General features: G+C 37.2%; 1 protein-coding gene across 1 annotated transcript in view; it reads left to right on the top strand.

Annotated features, from left to right (window-relative positions):
- Positions 1 to 24,176, top strand: part of LOC149806266 (bis(5'-adenosyl)-triphosphatase enpp4-like) — an 85,471-nt gene that overhangs the window by 52,954 nt on the left and 8,341 nt on the right. Inside the window, exons 2-3 of the mRNA XM_089951213.1 lie at positions 12,831 to 13,328; positions 20,451 to 20,683. Of these exons, the coding sequence (XP_089807339.1) occupies positions 12,831 to 13,328; positions 20,451 to 20,683 (731 nt within the window). The remainder of the gene's footprint in view (positions 1 to 12,830; positions 13,329 to 20,450; positions 20,684 to 24,176) is intronic.

The following is a 24,176-nucleotide window of genomic DNA, read 5'->3' as shown; positions in this document are numbered from 1 at the left end:
TCACCGCGCATAATTAATAAGAGCTAAAGAGTGTTTTGGTACAACTAGATGTTGCAAACAAATCTTCTCAATAGGTCTTGATTAGATAAATATTTATAATTCAGAGAAATGTATCATAGATAAAATGCACAGTAAATCAATAAATAAAATTAATAATGTTATTACAAAATAGAATCTTTAAATTCAATTTTTAATAAAATTATTGAGATAATCGGTAATCTTATCTAAATAGAGCCTTACAATAGCAACTATTTCAACTCAACTTCTTGAAAAATAATTCTAGAATCAAAACAAAATAAATTACAAAAGTAACTAAACCTAAAATGAAAGCTAAAAACCTTTGTCTTGCTACTTTGAGGATTTCGGAATCTCAAATTTAGCTGTTACATGTTGCTGTACATACGCAAGGAATTTGGGTTTCAGACGATTTGGAATCTCTTTGCTTGCGAAAATCAGCTCGCTGGAAGCCAGTTCAATAATTCGAGGCCCTTGAATACCGTACAGTTAGAATTTAGTTCGAAAACATTAAATAATAGCAAATAATAACAAATGGCCTAAGTGGTTAGAGCGTCCGATTCTGACGCGGGAGGTCGCGGGTTCGAACTCCCTCTCGTGTCATACCGTAGACTTACAAAAATTGTACTAGCAGCTGCCTCGCTTGGCGCTCAGTATTAAGAGGTTAGTGTTAGGACTGGTCGTTCTGGTGTCAGGATAATGTGACTGAGTGGGACATTATGCTACGTGTTTGCAGCATTTTGCCCTAGTGCTAGACATCACTATAAACTGATACACTGCAGACATTGTAACGATTTGACTAGAAAATTGTTAAAAATCAAAACCACACACACACACACACACACACACACACACACATATATTTTGTCTTTTTAATCAAGAAATGGGTAAAGTCTTGGCTTAAAACATCCGCAAAATGTAATAGATTAAGCTAATACGTATATAATTGTCTTCCAATTGAATCCAATGAATTTAGCAGTGTAATTGTTTTGCTAATCCCACCAGTTTAGCAGTGTAATTGTCTTGCTATCGAATCCATCGAATTTAGCAGTGTAATTGTCTTGCTATCGAATCCATCGAATTTAGCAGTGTAATTGTCTTGTTATTGAATCCTACTAATTTAGCAATGTAAATTATTTTGCTAATCCTACCAATTTAGCAGCGTCATTGCGTTGCTATTGAATCCAACCATTTCAGCAGTGTAATTGCCTTACTATTGAATCGTACCTATTTAGCAGTGTAATTGTCTTGCTATTGAATCGTACCAATTAAGCAGTGTAATTGTCTTGCTATTGAATCCTACTAATTTAGCAATGTAATTCTTTTGCCAGTCATCCCAATTTAGCAGTGCAATTGTGTTGCTGTTAAATCCTATCAATTTAGCAGTTAATTGTGGTATCTAATACTACCAAGTTAGCAGTGTAACTGGTGATATTCACTACTTAACTGTGACTAGAAGTGACTTAAACGTTTGAGTTTTGTTTAAAGCATTCAGTATCAATACGCTCTTCGCTGTCAACAGTTGTATCTATTCAATCTATGCCTTTATTGAACTTCATTTAAAAACGTTATAATTAAAACATTCATTGTATTATTCACATTCATTGTATTATTAACATTCATTGTATTATTCATATCGCTCATGCAGTAAGCGAAATTGTTTTTTAGTTCATCGGAAACACTGTAATACCTGACAACGACAAAAAGATCTGTTATCTGTAATGAAATGGATAGTTTGCAGTTGGATTTGTAAAATAAATTCCTTTCTCAGGGCGTCCGTGGATTGCAATATTACTCTTGCTTTCCAAATGCTTCATCATTCATTTTACTCTTGCTTTCCAAATGCTTCATCATTCATATTACTCTTGCTTTCCAAATGCTTCATCATTCATATTACTCTTGCTTTCCAAATGCTTCATCATTCATATTACTCTTGCTTTCCAAATGCTTCATCATTCATATTACTCTTGCTTTCCAAATGCTTCATCATTCATATTACTCTTGCTTTCCAAATGCTTCATCATTCATATTACTCTTGCTTTCCAAATGCTCCATCATTCATTTAATCAAGGCGAGCTTATGCTACAATTTATGATGGAAAAAAATCAAACATACGAAAGCAAAACATCCTATACCTTAAATATGTTCAACCCCTGTCGTTTCCTGTAAACTTATCTACGAATCTTTGTCTTTCTAAAAAATGTATGTTTATTTATTTATTAGCTAGTTTGTCTTTTATTTTTGCATTGTTTACATCTCTTTGTAATTGGTGAACTCGTTAATGATCATAATACACTCCTCATCGTTGGCTGCGTTGTTACTCGTCGCTTTGCTTATCATGTCATCAGTGCTGTTCAACTTGGTCACTGTTTGCTTTTGCTGGTCATGTTATCCGTGATGTCCATCATGGTCACTGATTGCTTTACTTCTCATGTCATCTGTACTGCTCAGCTTGGTCACTGATCGCTTTGTTTATCAGGTCATCAGTGCTCCTCATCTTGGTCACTGATTGCTTTGGGTATCATGTCATCAATTCTGCTCACCTTGGTCACATACCGCTTTGCTTATCATGTCATCGGTGCTCCTCATCTTGGTCACTGATTGCTTTGGGTATCATGTCATCTGTGCTGTTCATCTTGGTTACTGATCGCTTTGCTTGTCATGTCATCAATGCTGCTCATCTTAGTTACACATCGCTTTGCTTATCATGTCATCAGTGCTGCTCAGCTTATTCACTGATTGCTTTTGCTTGTCATGTCATCAGTACTCCTCAGTTTTGTCACTGATCGCCTTGCTTATCATGTCATCAGTGCTGCTCATCTTGGTCAGTGATCGCTTTGCTTATCATGTCATCAGTGCTGTTCATTTTGGTCACTGACGACTTTGCTTGTTATGTCATCAGTGCTGCCCATCTTCGTAACTGATCTCTTTGCTTATTATGTCATCAGTGCTACTAAGCTTGGTCACTGATCGCTTAGCTTATCATGTCATCAGTGCTGTTCATCTTGGTCACTGATCGCTTTGCTTGCCATGTCATCAGTGCTGCTCATCTTAGTAACTGATTTATTTGCTTATCATGTGATCATTTCTGCTCAGCTTGGTCACTGATTGCTTTTGCTTATCATGTCATCGGTGCTTCTCATCTTGGTCCCTGATTGCTTTTCCTTGTCATATCATTCGTGCTGTTCATCTTGGTCACTGATCGCTTTGCATGCCATGTCATCACTGCTGTTCATCATGGTCACTGATCGTTTTGCTTGTTATATCATCAGTGCTTCTCGTTTTGGTCATTGATCGCTTTTCTGATCATATCATCAGTGCTATTCATCTTAGTAGCTGATTACTTTGCTTGTCATGTCATCACTGCTGTTCATCTTGGTCACTGATCACTTTGCTTGTTATGTCATCACTGCTGTTCATTTTGGTCACTGATCACTTTGCCTGTCATATCGTCAGTGCTGCTCGTTTTGGTCACTGATCGTTTTACTTGTCATGTAATCAGTGCTGCTCATCTTGGTCACTGATCGCTTTACTTATCATATGAGCAGTGCTTCTCATCTTGATCACTGATTGCTTTGCGTATCATGTCACCAGTGCTGCTCATCTTTGTCACTGATCGCTTTGCTTATCATGTCATCAGTGCTGCTCATCTTGGTACCTGATCTCATTGCTTATCATGTCATCAGTTCTGCTAAGCTTGATCACTGATCGCCTTTGCTTATTATGTCATCAGTGCTGCTCAGCTTGGTCACTGATTGGTTTTGACTGTCATGTCATCAGTGCTCCTCATCTTGGTCACTGATCGCTTTGCTTGCCATGTCATCAGTGCTGCTCATCTTGGTCACTGATCGCTTTGCTTATCATGTCATCAGTGCTGTTCTTCTTGGTCACTAATGGCTTTGCTTGTCATATCATCCGTGATGTTGATCTTGGTCACTGATTGCTTTGCTTGTCATGTCATCTTTACTGCTCATCTTGGTCACTGATCGCTTTGCTTATCATGCCATCAGTGCTCCTCATCTTGGTCGCTGACTGCTTTGCGTATTATATCATTAGTGTTGTTCATCTTGGTCAATGATCGATTTGCTTGTCATGTCATCAGTGCTGCTCAGCTTGGTCACTGATCGCCTTGCTTATCATGTCATCGGTGCTACTCACCTTGGTAATTGATCTCTTTGCTTTTTATGTCATCAGTGCTGCTCATCTTGGTCACTGATTGCTTTTGATTGTCATGTCATCAGTTCTGTCCAGCTTGTTCGTTAATCGCTTTGCTTATCATGTCATCAGTGCTGCTCATCTTGGTCACTGATCGCTTTGCTTATGTCATCAGTGCTGTTCATTTTGGTCACTAATCGCTTTGTTTATCATGTCATCAGTGCTGCTCATCTTGGTCACTGATCGCTTTGCTTATGTCATCAGTGCTGTTCATTTTGGTCACTAATCGCTTTGTTTATCATGTCATCAGTGCTGCTCATCTTCGTAACTGATCTCTTTGCTTATTATGTCATCAGTGCTGCTCGGCTTGGTCACTGATTGCTTTTGCTTATCGTGTCATCCTTGATGTTAATCGTAGTAACTGACTGCTTTACTTGTCATGTCATCTGTACTGTTCAGCTTGGTAATTGATCGCTTTGCTTATAATGTCATCAGTACTCCTCATCTTGGTCACTGATTGCTTTGCGTATCATGTCATCAGGGCAATTCATCTTGGTCACTGATGGCATTGCTTGTCATGTCATCAGTGTTGCTCAGCTTGGTCACTGATAGCTTTTGCTTGTCATGTCATCAGTCCTGCTCCTCTTGGTGACTTATCGCATTTGCTTGTCATGGCATCCGTGATGTTCATCTTGGTCACTGATTGTTTTACTTGTCATGTCATTTACTGAGCAGAATGAAGAATAGGTCTTGCATCTTTACAAACATTTGACAGTTTATATTTAAAATCGGAGACATAGCCAAGAAGATTAATTTCTGAACACTCGGCTGGAAGAAGATTCTTTAAATAGCTTCATTGGTCCACGGACAGTATGTCCAAAACGCTAGCCCAAAAGGACTAATTTCCAATGATTCTTGATCTAATTCATTAACAGCAAAACAACCAAAAGCCCCCACCAAACAAAAAATGAAACCATCACCCCCCCCAAAAGAAAAAAACAACAATTGCACAATGTACACCCACATCATCTTTTCCTGTATCAAAGCAATATGGCCGAATCATATTGCCCGTTGACTGTTATGGTGATAGACAGAAGACTGTTGACATTGGATGCCTAATTCATGTATAACTTTCTGGAAGATTCCGGACATAAAATTTGCCCCTTGATCAGACTGAACAGAATTCAGAAGTTCAAAAACTGTTTAAAAAAAACACCACACCACAGCACCACCCAACAAATAAATAAACCGGACTCTAGGTTTTTACTATGGGTTTAGTTTTAATATTTCTCTGAGAGGAATTTTTGCCTCTAGGAATCTTGCGAACGCAAACATTATGGTCAGCAAGTATAGGTTGCCTGACTTGGTCTTAGGTAAAGGACCGACAGTTTACTATTATTCAGGTAAATGGTTCATCAAATTCAGGACAAGGTTGCAAATGAGCCTTAGGTATCATCTGATTGGATTTTCCTAACATTACCAAACGTTAAAAGATCAACAGTATTTACAAACATCACTTTTATTTTTCGGACAATAAAAATGATTCAAACTAGGCGAGGGAGTTTCATGGACTAGACTAAGACTTTCCTGCAGATATGATTTAGGAACAACTATTTGATATCTCACTGGCCATTGGTCACTAGCGGGTACCTCAGATGGTCTCCATTTTATCATAAGGACCCCATGTTTTATAAAATTTAAAACACGTACTTGCGTGGCTTCAGTTTCGCAAATAGATCTCTGAAATAAACATGAGATTTCCTGCTCTTGGTCCTATTTGACAATAAGTGATTGCCTTTGTTACTCTGATTAGAATAAAGAGAATTAGTAGTCATAAGATAATCATTCGGATCAATACCTCTTGATTGGTCGATGCTTGGAGCAAAAGTAACCTCATCATAAGATGATCACTCGGATCAATACCTCTTGATTGGTCGATGCTTGGAGCAAACGTAACCTCATCATAAGATGATCACTCGGATCAATACCTCTTGATTGGTCGATACTTGGAGTAAACGTAACCTCATCATAAGATGATCACTCGGATCAATATCTCTTGACTGGTCTATGCTTGGAGCAAACGTAACCTCATCAAAAGACTGATCAATAAATGTGTAAGCTAAAGGATTAATTTCCTGATCAACTTCAATGTCAACAAATGTTTTGGCCGTAGCCCTAGTATCTGCGCAAAATGGGTAAAAATCAGGGATTTTAATCTCAGTAGGATCAATTTTTAAAACTAAAACAAGACTTGTCAGTTACAATTTGATTAACCACAACCTTATCTCCAACTAAGGCATTGCTTAAGAATAAATGAATACCCTCAAGAGTAAAGAGGTCACTTCTCCGGCAGCCATAACCCATACAACTAAGTATGATACAAAATTGGCACAATGGACAGGAATATTATCAAAGCCGCACTTAATTTCTTGAATAAGAACCCTTTCATTAGAAGACAACTTATAAGATAAGTGTGCGTTAACAAGATTCCCATAGGCAATTCCTTTGAGGAATAATAAAACTAAAACAATAGTAAAAGCTTTGATAAAGTTTAAATTTACTCAAAATTTGGCCTTCCCAAATCTGTCCAATCAGATCAATGGTCAAATTTTATGTCTGGAATATTCCAACAAGTTATGTACGAATCACGCATCCAACAATTCAAGTCAAAAGTGAAATTATGGTTTGACAGAACTACAATGGAGAGAACTTTTGAGTTTGGTAATAATAGAGTTCTGTCTCTCTTGCTCATTGTTCACAATTTTCTGCAGATTAGATATTACGGTCCTTACAAAGTTAAGAAGAAAATAATTGAGTTAAATTATAATAATAGTACACCTCGAATGTAAATAAATGATACGAGTAGAAGTATATTGAGATAAATAGCCAGGTTAAACATGCAATTAATTTAGTTGTACCTGTCCCACTCACGGTGGATTTAAGCGAAGGAATGCAATCGGATTCTACTGATTTTGGAGTGTCAAATCCTCGATATTCAAACATTATGAATAATCTAGACCAAACGCCTTTTGCAACAAGAAGAAGGGAATGAACTTAAATAGGTATTACTTGAATATGAGCATTTATTTATAGATGTTCCTACAAGAACAAACAAAATTTATCATGACGTTGAAATTGTAAATTCCACACCAGTGAAACAACACCCATATAGGACGAACCCTTTTAAACAGGAATACTTGAAGAAAAGGAAAAAAGATTTGCTTGAAAATGATTTCATAGAGCCGTATAAAAGTGACTCGAGTTCACTATGTATACTTGTTCCGAAACCAGATAAAACTTTCCGCATGTGTACTGATTATAGAAAAGTGAACAGTGTGACTAAAACAGATTCATTTCCATTACCAAGACTCGATGACTGCATTGATAAAATTTGAAATGCAAAGTATGTCACCAAAATCGACCTTCTGAAAGGATTTTGGTAAATTCCACGGACGGAAGTGGGCAAAGGAGATTTCGGCTTGCGTGACTCCAGATGGGCCTTATCAATATAAAGTGATGCCGTTTGGGATGAAGGGTTCGTCAATTTAATGAACATGATTACATCTGGTCTAGATAATTGTGATGCTTACATCGATGATGGCATAATCTGCTAAGACACCTGGAGAGAACATTTAGCGACAATTCGGAAATTCTTTGACAGACTCACTGATGCAAGTTTGACAATTAATTTATCCAAAAGTGAGTTTTGCCGTGCTTATGTAACATTTCTAGGACATATCGTGAGACATGGACAAGTTAAACCTATAGATGCTAAGGTCAATGCTATTTCCGAATTCCCTGTGCCTATCAGTAAAACGCAACTGATGCGATTTTCGGGTATGGCTGGATACTATCGGAAATTTTGTTCCTATTGTTCCATAATTGCTGAACCCCTGACAAATTTATTGAGCAAGAAAGCCAAGTCAGGAGGCTTTTGATAAGTTAAAGGCCATACTTAAAAGTGCACCAGTTCTTACAGCTGACCGCTCCAGTGGCCCAGTGGATAGAGAGTCCGCCTTGGAAGCGGAAGGTCGTGGGTTCGATGCCCGGCCGAGTCATACCAAAGACTTACAAAAATGGTGCTAACAGCTGCCTCGCTTGGCGCTCAGCATTAAGAGGTTTGTGTTAGGACTGGTCGGCCTGGTGTCAGGATAATGTGACTGGGTGGGACATCATGCTACATGTCTGCAGAATGATGCCCCAGTGATAGACATCACTATGAACTGTCACACTGCAGACATCGTAGCAATATGACTGAAAAATTGTTAAAGCTACGTTCAAAATCCAAATCACACACACACACACACACACACACACACACACACAGAGTTCTTACAGCTCCAGTTATCAGCCAATCATTGAAACTGTCTGTTGATGCAAGTGAGGATAGGGTTGGAGCAGTATTTATTCAAGAAGATAAAAATGGTGTGGCTCATCCCGTGTGCTTTTTTTCTAAAAAAATTAAACAAGCACCAGATAAATTATTCTCGAGTAAAATTGTTTGGCTTTGATATTGGCACTACAACATTTTGAAGTTTGCTTTAGTTCAGCGTCTTCTCCGAGTATTGTGTGTTGTGATTACAACCCCCTTACTTTCATCGGCAAGATGAAGAACGAAAATCAGAGATTTATTACGTGGAGTTTGTTATTGTAGGAATATAATACTGAAATCACGCGCATCTAGGGAAAATATACTTTAATAGCAGATGCGCTTTCCCGTGTTTAGGAATGTATTATTTCATGTATACTTTGTATCAATCATAAGATTTCTTCTTATGTTATTTTTTATATAATCCACGAGTATAATTTGAGCTACGGTAAAAAGAAAGTGTTATGTATATTTAATTTAATTGGTTGCCTGTTAGATTTAATTTTCTTTATTCCATTACATGGATTTGATATTGTCTGGAACAGAGTTCAGTTCTGACTGATTTTTTTTATTTTTTTTTTTTATATTTTCGACGTAAATAACTAATAATAGAAATATTGTATGTAGTTCCTGACCTTGTTTCACAATCAGTGACAGTTTTAGTAAACAACTTTTTTATTTTCTTTTTTATTTCTTTCTCAGAGTAAGAATCATTAAGGTGAGACAATGTCACAGCTGGTCATCGTAATATGTATCATGTAACAAACTTCCATTTCTTCTGGAAGGTTGAACTCTTGACCCCCATCTGGGAATCTGTTTTGCATTGTAGTTAGTTTTATAGCTGATGTTATGATAAGAATTCTATTAGTTGTGCCGTAACAAGTTGTTTTATGTTGTGTCCAGTTTGGGCTGAGTGTTTTATTTTCTTCAAATTATTGAAATTCAAGTGATTCTTTTCCATGGAAATACATATGTGCTCAGATAATTCTAGGACATCGATTCCTTGGGAATCATACAGAATTCAAAAACTGGAATAATATATACTTTGATTCAACAAGAGACTTTTGACACATCAGTACAACACTGACTATTACATACGTCATCACCATCCATCTTGGATTGCATCGGGGTTTGAACTTTTCATTGATTGGACTTGTGTTTTTTTAATTATTGGATTTTTAAAAAAAACTTAATTCGCAATATCGTAAGTTCCTTTTCTTTTTTCACTTAGTATTGTAGGGAAATAGATTGTTCGTTTAATTTTACAAAGCTTGTTGTCGTCACTCATTTTTGTTACTTATTTGAAGAGCATAGACTCGTAACAAACGGCTTAGCAGATTCTACAATAAGTGATATAGAACCATTCGACATAAATGGTTCCTAATTCTCCATAATAAAATCAGACCGGGGTTTGTGTGCCTCAACAAATGTAAGGTTTCACTTCAAGACCGTGACGTTGACCTCTGAGAAATAAGATCATTTGGAATAACTCTCTCATTATTATATTGCTTATTTTTCAACCAGTAGTAATCAGAAATAATGTACCCTTTCTTCTTACAATAAGTGCAAGTAGAAAGAGATAAGGATTTATTTTTGTGTTATCAGAAATGTGATGCCTTAACGCTGTGCCAGACTGAGAGTTAGAAGTACACGTATGAGACTGAGATGGTTGTTTTTACGAACAAACTGCTGAAAATGAAAACTTATTGACAAATTAAAGTTCGTGATCAAAGAATAATCATAAGCTGTGCGAGCAGCATCTTCCAAAGTTTCCACCTTTTTTCTTATCAAGATACGCCTTGAGATTCATATGGACACAATTCCCGAACTCTTTAATTACTTTAAGTTGACTGTGGTTAACCTAATCTTTATCGACCTTCTTGGTTGAGCACCTCCTATCAAATAGTAGTTAGTTTTTCATGCAAAGACGGATTTGTCCAGTTTGTTTTTAGAGTTCTTAAAGTTCTTTGTTGATATGTCTCAGGTACCAACTCAGAACCCTTCAAGATACACTCCTTAACCACATCTTGATCAGCACTCTGTTGTACTGGCAATAAAATGTTAATATCATGGGCTCTGTCAAACTGTTGTCATTTAAAGTTTTAACTTTCTCAAACTTCTTTTCCATCAAGCACTGGACCAAAATATATTTTTATTTCTTGTTTTGCCAATCTTTTGTACTTCCAAAATAGAATAATGTCTGGGAAGCTCAAACAACTCATCCTTTTTCAAAGACTCTAACCCTTCCTGGGTTTTGATCTGAAACAAAGTTCGCTATCGCTTGTTAGTTTCACTAAAAATAAAATGTGTGCAATTAAAATCCTTACCAGGGACAACGAAAATTCCGAAACAAAGTCAACTTAATTTTCATAAGAAATATCAATTTTTCTGAGATATTTTAAAGAAGTTCATTTATTTGAAACAGTCAATGAACACTTTGTGATTCCAATAGATAATTTAAATAAATGACTCCTCTCAAATTAAATCTGAACGTAACAGTAAACGATTCCATATGATATTAAAAGAAGGAATTAATAATCTTTTGTACATCCCCACTTAACCTATGTCACAATAACCTAATGTACATCCCCACTTGACCTATGTCACAAATGACCTTATGTACATCCCCACTTGACCTATGTCACAAATAACCTTATGTACATCCCCACTTGACCTCTGTCACAATAACCTTATGTACATCCCCACTTGCCCTATGTCACAATAATCTTATGTACATCCCCACTTGACCTATGTCACAATAACCTTATGTACATCCCACTTGACCTATGTCACAATATCCTTATGTACATCCCCACTTGCCCTATGTCATAATAACCTTATGTACATCCCACTTGACCTCTGTCACAATAACCTTATGTACATCCCCACTTGACCTATGTCACAATAATCTTATGTACATCCCCACTTGCCCTATGTCACAATAACCTTATGTACATCCCCACTTGACCCATGTCACAATAATCTTATGTACATCCCCACTTGCCCTATGTCACAAATAACCTTATGTACATCCCCACTTGACCTATATCACAATAACCTTATGTACATCCCCACTTGCCCTATGTCACAAATAACCTTATGTACATCCCCACTTGACCTATGTCACAATATCCTTATGTACATCCCCACTTGACCTATGTCACAATATCCTTATGTACATCCCCACTTGCCCTATGTCACAATAACCTTATGTACATCCCCACTTGACCTATGTCACAAATAACCTTATGTACATCCCCACTTGACCTATATCACAATAACCTTATGTACATCCCCACTTGACCTCTGTCACAATAACCTTATGTACATCCCCACTTGACCTATGTCACAAATAACCTTATGTACATCCCCACTTGACCTATATCACAATAACCTTATGTACATCCCCACTTGCCCTATGTCACAATAACCTTATGTACATCCCCACTTGACCTCTGTCACAATAACCTTATGTACATCCCCACTTGACCTATGTCACAAATAACCTTATGTACATCCCCACTTGACCTATATCACAATAACCTTATGTACATCCCCACTTGCCCTATGTCACAATAATCTTATGTACATCCCCACTTGACCTATGTCACAATAACCTTATGTACATCCCACTTGACCTATGTCACAATATCCTTATGTACATCCCCACTTGCCCTATGTCATAATAACCTTATGTACATCCCCACTTGACCTCTGTCACAATATCCTTATGTACATCCCCACTTGCCCTATGTCACAATAACCTTATGTACATCCCCACTTGCCCTATGTCACAATAACCTTGTGTACATCCCCACTTGCCCTATGTCACAATAACCTTGTGTAAATCCCCACTTGCCCTATGTCACAATAACCTTATGTACATCCCCATTTGCCCTATGTCACAATAACCTTGTGTACATCCCCATTTGACCTATGTCACAATAACCTTTTCTTTAAAAAATTCCTTCATCTTAAAAGAAAATTATCCCAAACTACAAACAGATTCGTTTTTTGAATTTTCGAAGGTCATAGTCCAAGGGTGGTTCTCGGACTTAAACCCAAGCAAACAACATATTTTTAGCTGAGTAACAGGACACATATGATAGTAGTCAGGTAGACACACACACACACACACGTTGGATTTCATTTCAGAAAGAGTATGCAGGAGTTACACACTGTACCTTTTCAGTAAAAATATTTTGGTTCATACGTTTTGTAGTAAAATAATAAAATATATTATTTTTTTAAAATATTTATGAAACTCAGTTATGTTTAATTTTGTTTCCAGGACTTTATGAAGAAAGCCATGGGATCATTGCTAATAGAATGTACGATCCAGAGTTTAACGAAACATTTACTATGGCTACAAAGACTTCAAAATGGTGGGATGGCGGTGAGCCTGTTTGGGTGACAGCACGGAAACATGGTAAGAAGAGCGCCACCTATTTTTGGCCAGGAAGCGAAACTGAAATTCATGGATTTCGACCTAATATTTGGAAGAAATACAATGAATCTGACCCTTTCAATAACAGAATTGACACAGTCATCCAATGGTTACTGGACGACCAAGCGGATATAGTGACGTTGTACTTCCACGAGCCTGACTATACTGGCCATATTTTTGGCCCGAACTCGACAGAGGTTTCAAAAAAGGTCGAAGAGATGGACGGATGGCTGGGTTATCTGATGAATAATCTCACAGATCACGGGCTTTGGGACAAAGTCAACGTGATAGTCACTAGTGACCATGGCATGGCGGCCGTCGACGTCAATTCAAGAGTTATAGGTCTGTCAATAATAAGATTATTTATAAGTAGGTGGTGTTATATGTTGTAGGTATGTTTTTATATTGCGTCCCTGAAATTGTGTAAATAATAGAATTTTGTTTAGGAATAGGTTAAAGGTCAAAATATGTATCAGAGCTATGTAATAGTTTTACAATTTTGCTTGCCATGCGGTCAATCAACTTTACCTCTTTCTGGCTCTGGAATTTGCTGTTCATTGCTGGTTGTTCTGTGCAAAATGACAAACGGGGGCATTACAGTAACGACACCAGAACATGCCTGGTTTTAGGAATCTTGCTTTAGGTCCAACACGATGAGATACTCCCAGAATCGCCCAATTTTAAATGTATGGATACAAATTAAAACCTCAAATTATGCATCTGAAAGCGAACGGTGACATTCCGCAAGTTAACCTACCTGACGTATCAGAACAGACGGTCGTTCCCACGTTTAATGAACACTATAGCCTAAAGTTTAAACTCGCATTCCTGCAGATATTGAAGAGTGGGAATATTAGTATTAAAATTAAATCGTGTCTTTGAATCATCAACAGCAAAATAGGGTCTGTATATGTCACTTCAAATGTCAATCTCGTGCTAAATAGGGTCTGTGTATGAATATGGGAATTTAACATGGACAAAACTGCCTAAAAGTTTAACATGATGTATCTGTTTGGTGGAAAATGTAACACTGTAACATGATGGGACATTCTGGTGGAAAATGTAACACTGTAACATGATGGGACATTCTGGTGGAAAATGTAACACTGTAACATGATGGGACATTCTGGTGGAAAATGTAACACTGTAACATGATGGGACATTCTGGTGGGAAATGTAACACTGTAACATGATGGGACATTCTGGTGGGAAATGTAATATTTTGACAGTATGAGGCACAATGACCTCTAACGGCATTCCTGTGCTTACAAATGTCCATCTGTTTAACATGTAGAGGTCCCCATTAGGGAAGTGGGGGGGGGGGGTAATAACGGGAACTGAAAGCGGAGAATACTTGTAGGACAAAAATATCACTTCAGGGTCTTTGGGAATCTTCTGTTAAATGGATATGTGGATTCTAGGCACAAGTTGGAAAATCCTATGTTAAAAATGTCCATAGCTTTAATTTGATGGGTCAGTTTGGTGGGAAATATAACACAATCTGTTTGTAACATTGTACAAATATGGAGCACTCTAGCCTCTAATTGGAAGTAACATTGTAAAAATATGGAGCACTCTAGCCTCTAATTAGAAGTAACATTGTAAAAATATGGAACACTCTAGCCTCTAATGGGAGATAAGATTGTAAAAATATGGAACACTCTAGCCTCTAATGTGAAGTAACATTGTAAAAATATCGAGAACTCTAGTCTATAATGGGAAGTAACATTGTAAAAATATGGAGCTCTCTAGCCTCTCATGGGAAGTAACCTTGTTAAAATATGGGGCTCTCTAGCTTATAATGGGAAAAACTATGTTTAATTATGGGGCTCTCTAGCTTATAATGGGAAATAACATTGTAAACATATGGAGCACTCTAGCCTCGAATGGGAAGTAACATTGTAAAAAAATTTGAGCACTCTAGCCTCTAATGGGAAGTAACATTGTAAAAATATGGGGCACTCTAGCGTCTAATGGGAAGTAAACTTGTAAAAAAGATATGGAGCACTCTAGCCTCTAATGAGAAGTAACATTAGCCTCTAATGAGAAGTAACATTTTAAAAATATGGAGCTCTCTAGCCTCTAATGGGAATTAACCTTGTAAAAATATGGAGCTCTCTAGCTTCTAATGGGTATTAACATTGTCAAAATTTTGAGCACTCTAGTCTCTAATGGGAAGTAACATTGTAAAAATATGGAACACTCTAGTCTCTGATGGGATATAACATTGTAAAAATATGGAGCACTCTTGTCTCTAATGGGAAGTAACGTAAAAGTATGGAGCCGTCTAGCCTCTAATGGGAAATAACATTACAAAAATATGGAGCCGTCTAGCCTCGAATGGGAAGTAACATTGTAAAAATATGGTGCCGTCTAGCCTCTAATGGGAAATAACATTGTAAAAATATGATGCCACTCTAGCCTCTAATGGGAAGTAACATTGTAAAAATATGGAGCACTCTAGTCTCTAATGGGAAGTAACATTGTAAAAATATGGAGCTGTCTAGCCTCTAATGGGAAATAACATTGTAAAAATATGGGGCCACTCTAGCCTCTAATGGGGAGTAACATTGTAAAAATATGGGGCACTCTAGCCCCTAATGGGAATTAACATTGTAAAAATAGGGGGCACTCTAGCCCCTAAAGGGAATTAATATTGTAAAGATATGGGGCACTCTAGCCCCTAATGGGAATTAACATTGTAAAAATATGGAGCACTCTAGTCTCTAATGGGAAGTAACATTGTAAAAATATGGAGCTGTCTAGCCTCTAATGGGAAATAACATTGTAAAAATATGGGGCACTCTAGCCCCTAAAGGGAATTAATATTGTGGGGTCTCATTCGCATATTGGTAAAACTACGCTTACCTACCAATACCCTATGGCCTGCTACACTCACCTACCAATACTCAATGGCCTACTTCACTATCTACCAATACTGAATGGCCTACTACACTTACTCACCAAAACCCAGTGGCCTACTACACTTACCAACAAATACCCAAGGGCCTACTACACTTACTTACCAATATCAAATTGCCTACTACACTCACTTACCAATACCCAATGGCCTACTACACTTACTTACCAATATCAAATTGCCTACTACACTTACTTACCAATATACAATGGCCTACTACACTTACCTATTAATACTCAAAGGCCTACTACACTTACTTACCAATACCCAATGGCCTACTACACTTACTTACCAATATACAATGGCCTACTACACTTACTTACCAATACTCAAAGGCCTACTACACTTACTTACCAATACCCAATGGCCTACTACACTTACTTACCAATACCCAATGGCCTACTACACTTACTTACCAATACCCAATGGCCTACTACACTTACTTACCAATACCCAATGGCCTACTACACTTACTTACCAATACCCAATGGCCTACTACACTTACTTACCAATATACAATGGCCTACTACACTTACTTACCAATACCCAATGGCCTACTACACTTACTTACCAATACCCAATGGCCTACTACACTTACTTACCAATACCCAATGGCCTACTACACTTACCTACCAATATACAATGGCCTACTACACTTACTTACCAATACCCAATGGCCTACTACACTTACCTATTAATACCCATTGGCCCACTACACTTTACCCCAACACCTCATATCACACACACAGTTTGACTGACCGGCACTCATAGTTAATCATCGGCACACGGCAGTGGTAGAATGGAATAGAAAGTGCTATAAAAAGAGAATTTAAATTCATTAAAGACAAAGGATAAATTCCCTATCCCCTTGTCTCCATATTATCCCCTTATAAAATAGCAAACATCACCTCGCTAAACCATCTCCTTTTAAATAAAATTACCATTCCCTACCACCCTTATAAGTCTTTTAATATTATTAGTGGAGTGAAAGAAGAACAAATAGTAGGAATGTATACTCACAAGCACACTGAAGGAACTTAAATACTTTTACAAATTAATACACAGACAAATCCATTATAAATCCTGTAAGAAACCCCAAGTAGGGTTAAGATTTCCTTGCTCACTTCAATTGAATGTCCTTGCTATGACAAAATGCTACCTATGTTTGCAAACAGTTTTATTGTCAAGCACCCAGACTGGATTTTCGTTGTCAAACAAGTCCGACTGGATTTTTCTTGTCAAGCAGCCAGTTGGATTTTCATTGTCAAGCAAGACCGACTGGATTTTCCTTGTTAAACAGCCAGACTGGATTTTACTTGTCAAGCAAGTTCGACTAAAGTTTCATTGTCAAGCCAGCCAGACTGGATTTTCATTGTCAAGCAGGCCATATTTGATTTTATTTTGTCAAGCCGGCTAGATTATATTTTCATTGTCAAGCCGGCCAGATTGGATTTTCATTGTCAAGCCATGCATACTAGATTGTCATTGTCAAGCAAGTCCGACTGGTTTTACATGTTAAGCAGCCAGACTAGATTTTCATTGTCAAGCAAGTCCGACTGGATTTTCATTGTCAAGCCTGCCAAATTGGATTTTCATTGTCAAGCAAGTCCGACTGGAGTTTTGTTGTCAAGCATGTCCAACTAGATTTATTTTTCAAGCTAGCCAGACTAGATTTTCATTGTCAAGCAAGTCCGCTGGATTTTCATTGTCAAGCCAGCCAGACTGGATTTTCATTGTCAAGCCGGCCATATTTGATTTTCATAGTCAAGCCGGCCAGATTTAATTTTCATTGTGAAGCCATCCAGAATATATTTTCATTGTTAAGCCATCCAGACTGGATTTTCAATGTGAAGCCATCCAGACTGGATTTTCATTGTTAAGCTATCCAGACTGGATTTTCATTTTCCTGCCAGCCAGACTGGTTTTTCATTGTCAAGCGAGATTTTGATTTGGTGATGAATGTTACAAATCTACCTATCCTAGACTTTAAGTACAGGGACTAACTTCTATTTATTTAATGTTACATTGATTTAAGACAATGATTAAACATATTGCTGTCGAGGCCAGTTTTAAATTTTTCAAACTGACTAAGTTTTTGCTGAAGCGTATATTTAGTGTAACATTTGGACATTTTTCTTAAGTTGTTTTTCAAAAGAAGCAAATGAGTATTATTGTAAGGTTTTGACACTTTTCTGAAAGTCTTTTGAATTGACACTTTTCTGTATGTGTCTTTTGAATTGACACTTTTCTGTATGTGTCTTTTGAATTGACACTTTTCAGTATGTGTCGAATTTAAAAACAACCGAAGTTGTGCATCATATATAGTTTGTTTTTGTGCCAAATCAAAGACTGAGAGAGAGACAGAGACAGAGAGAAAGAGACAGAGAGAGATTACGAGTGAGATAAACAGACAGACGGAGTAACAGAGAGCAAAATTGAAAATAACAAAACTAAAGTTGTCCAGCTTGCAGAATTTATTTGTGACAAACCCAGAGATATTGAGATTGGGTGGGAAAGATGGGCGAGAAAGAGAGGAGAGTGGGAATATATTTCAATATTTCATTCACATAATTATTGGCGATTTCGACTACGGCACGTTGTTCTGGCATACACAAAGAAGAGAGAGAGAGAGAGTGAGAGGAGAAGAAGAAGACCGATGTTAACTCTCCTACATGCTGGGCGGCGGCTGCAACTACTTGGACGCGAATAAAGGATAAAGAAAGACAGCTTAATCATAATAATAGGACGCCTGACGCGTGTTTCTGAGAGAGAGAGAGAGAGAGAGAGAGAGAGAGAGTCATTGCTCTGTAAGCTCTCTATCTCTGTAAGCTCTCTATCTCACGGTGGACAGGAGCAGCAACTATCACTGCAAGTACGCAACTTGTGCGTGGAAAAATGTTGAAAGACAGTTACAGCTGATGGTAGCAAATCAGCTTTTTCGCTGTTTCGAAAATCAAAGGCAATTTTCAGAGCCTACATTGATACTACCTATCACTGCCAAATTAATCAAATCCATATATTATAAAATGTGTGTGTGTGTGTGTGCGCGCGCGCGCGCGTGCGTGTATACATGTGTGTGTGTGTGAATATATTATCCATACTTAAAATATATATCTGTCTGTGTTATCCGTGCGTAAAATATGTGTGTATTTGATTATTTTACCCTTATGTACACTGTGTGCATTTGAATGTGTTATCCATATATAAAATGTGTGTGTGTGTGTGTGTGTGTGTGTGTGTGTGTGTGAATATTATTACGACTCTATGGTCTTAAAATAAATAATATAAAATAGTGAGAAGCAACAAGATTTGTAAACTTCAAAAAATAATTTATTTTTCTACAATACAAAGTGAAAATGTAAAAAGTAGAACCCACGGTATTGCAGATTAAATACTAAATAATCCTTGAATTACAGACAAGTCCTAAGAATTAAATTTCTGAATAAACTTTAGTGAAAATCCAAATTAAATCCAACGCTTAAAGTGTTGATGTGCCTGTGATGGCTAGTAAAGTGTCTATCTTAGACAGTCTTTTGTTTCTTTGCAATAATGCAATCCAAGAAGAAATCCTTATTTGAAATTTCAGTATAAATTCAAGTCTCTGTTTCCAAGGATGTTATCATAGAACTTTTGCAGTTCCGGGGAAGAAATAATTTGAATGATTCCAAATAAAATACTGTCCCCAACAATAACTTGATTCTGCTGGGATATTAAACCACACATGAATCATTTCTCCACTGAAAAGATTCTTACGTCCATTACCTTACCTCAGGTCACAATTAACGTTTTCTATAAAAAATCCTATTATTTAATGGAAAATAACCTTCTAAAAATTTCTTAATATTTATAATATAAAATGTTAGCTATAATTAGAACGTCTGTTGCTATAATTATTATATGGACCATGTCAGGTACGCCAGGGGAATCCCAATAACATAAACTCAGACCCAGACAAAATGTTTACTTCTATTAATAATAATAATAATACTGTACCAATATTAAACCATAGACTTAGCTATATACTAGTTGTTTACAGAATTTTTCAAACAATCAATAATTCAGGTCAAGTAGAAAATATGTTGAATTTATACTAGGTTAAGTTCAGGGTGTCGAAGGGAAAAATGATACGGACGGTGTAAGTTAGCTCCACCACTGACCATTGTTTATCCGTGATACACAAACAGTACTAAGTTTTTTGGTGACAAGCTGAAGCAGAATTGTTCTAAATTATTTCAAACCAACAGATCAAATCAAAACTGTATTACCTGTTGCTGTCACCGAGGTTTTTTGTTTCGCTAAATTTTTTATTATTAAGTCTTTCGTAGAAATAAAACACCAGTGAAAAATACATTAAATGTTCGTATTAGCTAATGCCAATGGAACATCAACGCAAAATTTCCACACAATGCAAACGTCGTGCGCACTTATCAATATGCGAAAATAATCCAAACATACGTACCAGTATATAAGATGTTGAAATTGAGATGATCTATTTTAATGTTTAAATAACACTCCATGATTTCACAATAATACGCTCTTTGCAGATATTTATGACTTCGTGGATCCCAGAGCTATTACGCTTACCACATCAGATGGAGAGATCCTGAACATCCTTCCTGTCAATGGAAAAGAGGACGAAATGGTGCGGAATTTGACCAACCGTCAGCACATGACAGTGTACAAAAAGCAGGATATACCGGAACATTGGCATTACAAGAACAACAGGCGGATTCTGCCCATTCTTCTGGTTGCAGATGAGGGATGGTTGATTGTTAAGGTGCTTTCATACTTACATACATGCATGCATGCATACTGTAATACATACATACATACATACATACATACATACATGTTGTTGTTGTTGTTGTTGTTTTATGGTTTAACGCCATTTTTCAGCACACGATAGGCTATACACGGCGGCCAGTATTAATGGTGGAGGAAGAACCCGAGAAAACCCCGGAAAGAACCATCGACCCATGAGAAGCTACTGGCAAGCTTTCTCACATACCCACATTAGCAGAATCCAAGACTCGAACCCACACAGTGATCCGTAACGGAGAGCGCTTTAGACCACTCGGGGCCCCACATACATACATACATACATACATTTACTTTCCTATTGTAATAATTTGTACGCTGGATTTCATGCAAAAATAGTTTGTACTATGAATGTACTTGTAACATCATGCGTCTTATGTATCTGGTAGTAGATAAAAGAGTTATCTATATTCAGGTATTCTGTGATCGACCGTTGAAGATTGGAACGAAGAAGAGGTAAGCTATGGGTGACATGCCTAAAAGACTTTTCACTACTTCAGCCAAAATTTGTAAATATGATTGAATGGATGCCGATAGAATACGTATAGTTCCACAGAGGAAGGCAAGAGACGTCCCATTCTCTGGAGATTACGTCACACAAGTCAAAGGCTATCAGCCTTCAGGATAATAACAATAATCGCTGTAACACGCACCGTTATACATCAGATAATAATTGGTGGCAGCGACGGGATCACAAGATGACGAAGAAGATGAATATGTACTTATCCCACTAGCTGAAACGGATTGTGTGGATACGGTCCAATAACACAAACGGACTGTGTGGATACGGTCCAATAACACAAACGGACTGTGTGGATACGTTCCACTAGCCTCAACGGACTGTGTGGATATGTTCCAATAACCCAAACGAACTATGTGGCGTGGATACGTTCCAATAGGCCAATAGACTGCGTGGATGCGTTCCAATAGCCAAACCGGACTGTGTGGATACTTTTCAATTACCAAAATTGACTGTAGTACGCAATATACAATGAAAACATAGCAAGAAATGAAGTTACATATGCATGCATATGCAAATCAATGCGAATAAAAACAAGCAGCTTGATGCACGAAATTTGACTGTGGGGAGAAATTGATATCTACATTAATACGGATGATAATATTACAGTAGTTGTATGTGGCACTATAGCCTAAAACTAATAATTATATATACAACCATGGGTTGACATGCAGGGGTCACTATAGCCTAAAACTGATATTATATATACAACCATGGGTTAACAAGCAGGGGTCACTATAGCCTAAAACTGATAATTATATATACAACCATGGGTTAACATGCAGGGGCCACTATAGCCTAAAACTGATATTATATATACAACCATGGGTTAACATGCAGGGGTCACTATAGCCTAAAACTGATAATTATATATACAACCATGGGTTAACATGCAGGGGTCACTATAGCCTAAAACTGATATTATATGTACAACAATGGGTTAACATGCAGGGGTCACTATAGCCTAAAACTGATATTATATGTACAACCATGGGTTAACATGCAGGGGTCACTATAGCCTAAAACTGATATTATATGTACAACCATGGGTTAACATGCAGGGGTCACTATAGCCTAAAACTGATATTATATGTACAACCATGGGTTAACATGCAGGGGTCACTATAGCCTAAAACTGATATTATATATACAACCATGGGTTAACAAGCAGGGGTCACTATAGCCTAAAACTGATATTATATATACAACCATGGGTTAACAAGCAGGGGTCACTATAGCCTAAAACTGATATTATATATACGACCATGGGTTAACAAGCAGGGGTCACTATAGCCTAAAACTGATAATTATATATACGACCATGGGTTAACAAGCAGGGGTCACTATAGCCTAAAACTGATAATTATATATACAACCATGGGTTAACATGCAGGGGTCACTATAGCCTAAAACTGATAATTATATATACAACCATGGGTTAACATGCAGGGGTCACTATAGCCTAAAACTGATAATTATATATACAACCATGGGTTAACATGCAGGGGTCACTATAGACTAAAACTGATAATTATATATACAACCATGGGTTAACATGCAGGGGTCACTATAGCCTAAAACTGATAATTATATATACAACCATGGGTTAACATGCAGGGGTCACTATAGCCTAAAACTGATAATTATATATACAACCATGGGTTAACATGCAGGGGTCACTATAGCCTAAAACTGTTAATTATATATACAACCATGGGTTAACATGCAGGGGTCACTATAGCCTAAAACTGATAATTATATATACAACCATGGGTTAACATGCAGGGGTCACTATAGCCTAAAACTGATAATTATATATACAACCATGGGTTAACATGCAGGGGTCACTATAGCCTAAAACTGATAATTATATATACAACCATGGGTTAACATGCAGGGGTCACTATAGCCTAAAACTGATAATTATATATACAACCATGGGTTTACATGCAGGGGTCACTATAGCCTAAAACTGATAATTATATATACAACCATGGGTTAACATGCAGGGTTCACTATAGCCTAAAACTGATAATTATATATACAACCATGGGTTAACATGCAGGGGTCACTATAGCCTAAAACTGATAATTATATATACAACCATGGGTTAACATGCAGGGGTCACTATAGCCTAAAACTGATAATTATATATACAACCATGGGTTAACAAGCAGGGGTCACTATAGCCTAAAACTGATATTATATTTACAACCATGGGTTAGCATGCAGGGGTCACTATAGCCTAAAACTGATAATTATATATACAACCATGGGTTAACATGCAGGGGTCACTATAGCCTAAAACTGATAATTATCTATACAACCATGGGTTAACATGCAGGGGTCACTATAGCCTAAAACTGATAATTATGTATTCAACCATGGGTTAACATGCAGGGGTCACTATAGCCTAAAACTGATAATTATGTATACAACCATGGGTTAACATGCAGGGGTCACTATAGCCTAAAACTGATAATTATATATACAACCATGGGTTAACATGCAGGGGTCACTATAGCCTAAAACTGATATTATATATACAACCATGGGTTAACATGCAGGGGTCACTATAGCCTAAAACTGATATTATATATACAACCATGGGTTAACATGCAGGGGTCACTATAGCCTAAAACTGATATTATATATACAACCATGGGTTAACATGCAGGGGTCACTATAGACTAAAACTGATATTATATATACAACCATGGGTTAACATGCAGGGGTCACTATAGCCTAAAACTGATAATTATATATACAACCATGGGTTAACATGCAGGGGTCACTATAACCTAAAACTGATAATTATATATACAGCCATGGGTTAACATGCGGGGGTCACTATAGTCTAAAACTGGAAATCATATGATAAGAAGGTCTATGGGATTAACATTGGGGTTAAATGTCGAAAATAATGGAGGCA

This window comes from Sinohyriopsis cumingii, chromosome 2 (assembly GCF_028554795.1).
Source record: "Sinohyriopsis cumingii isolate HCF-2022 chromosome 2, ASM2855479v2, whole genome shotgun sequence".
Lineage (NCBI taxonomy): Eukaryota > Metazoa > Mollusca > Bivalvia > Unionida > Unionidae > Sinohyriopsis > Sinohyriopsis cumingii.
Note: the sequence above shows the minus strand (reverse complement) of the source record. Positions and strands in the feature narration are given on the sequence as shown.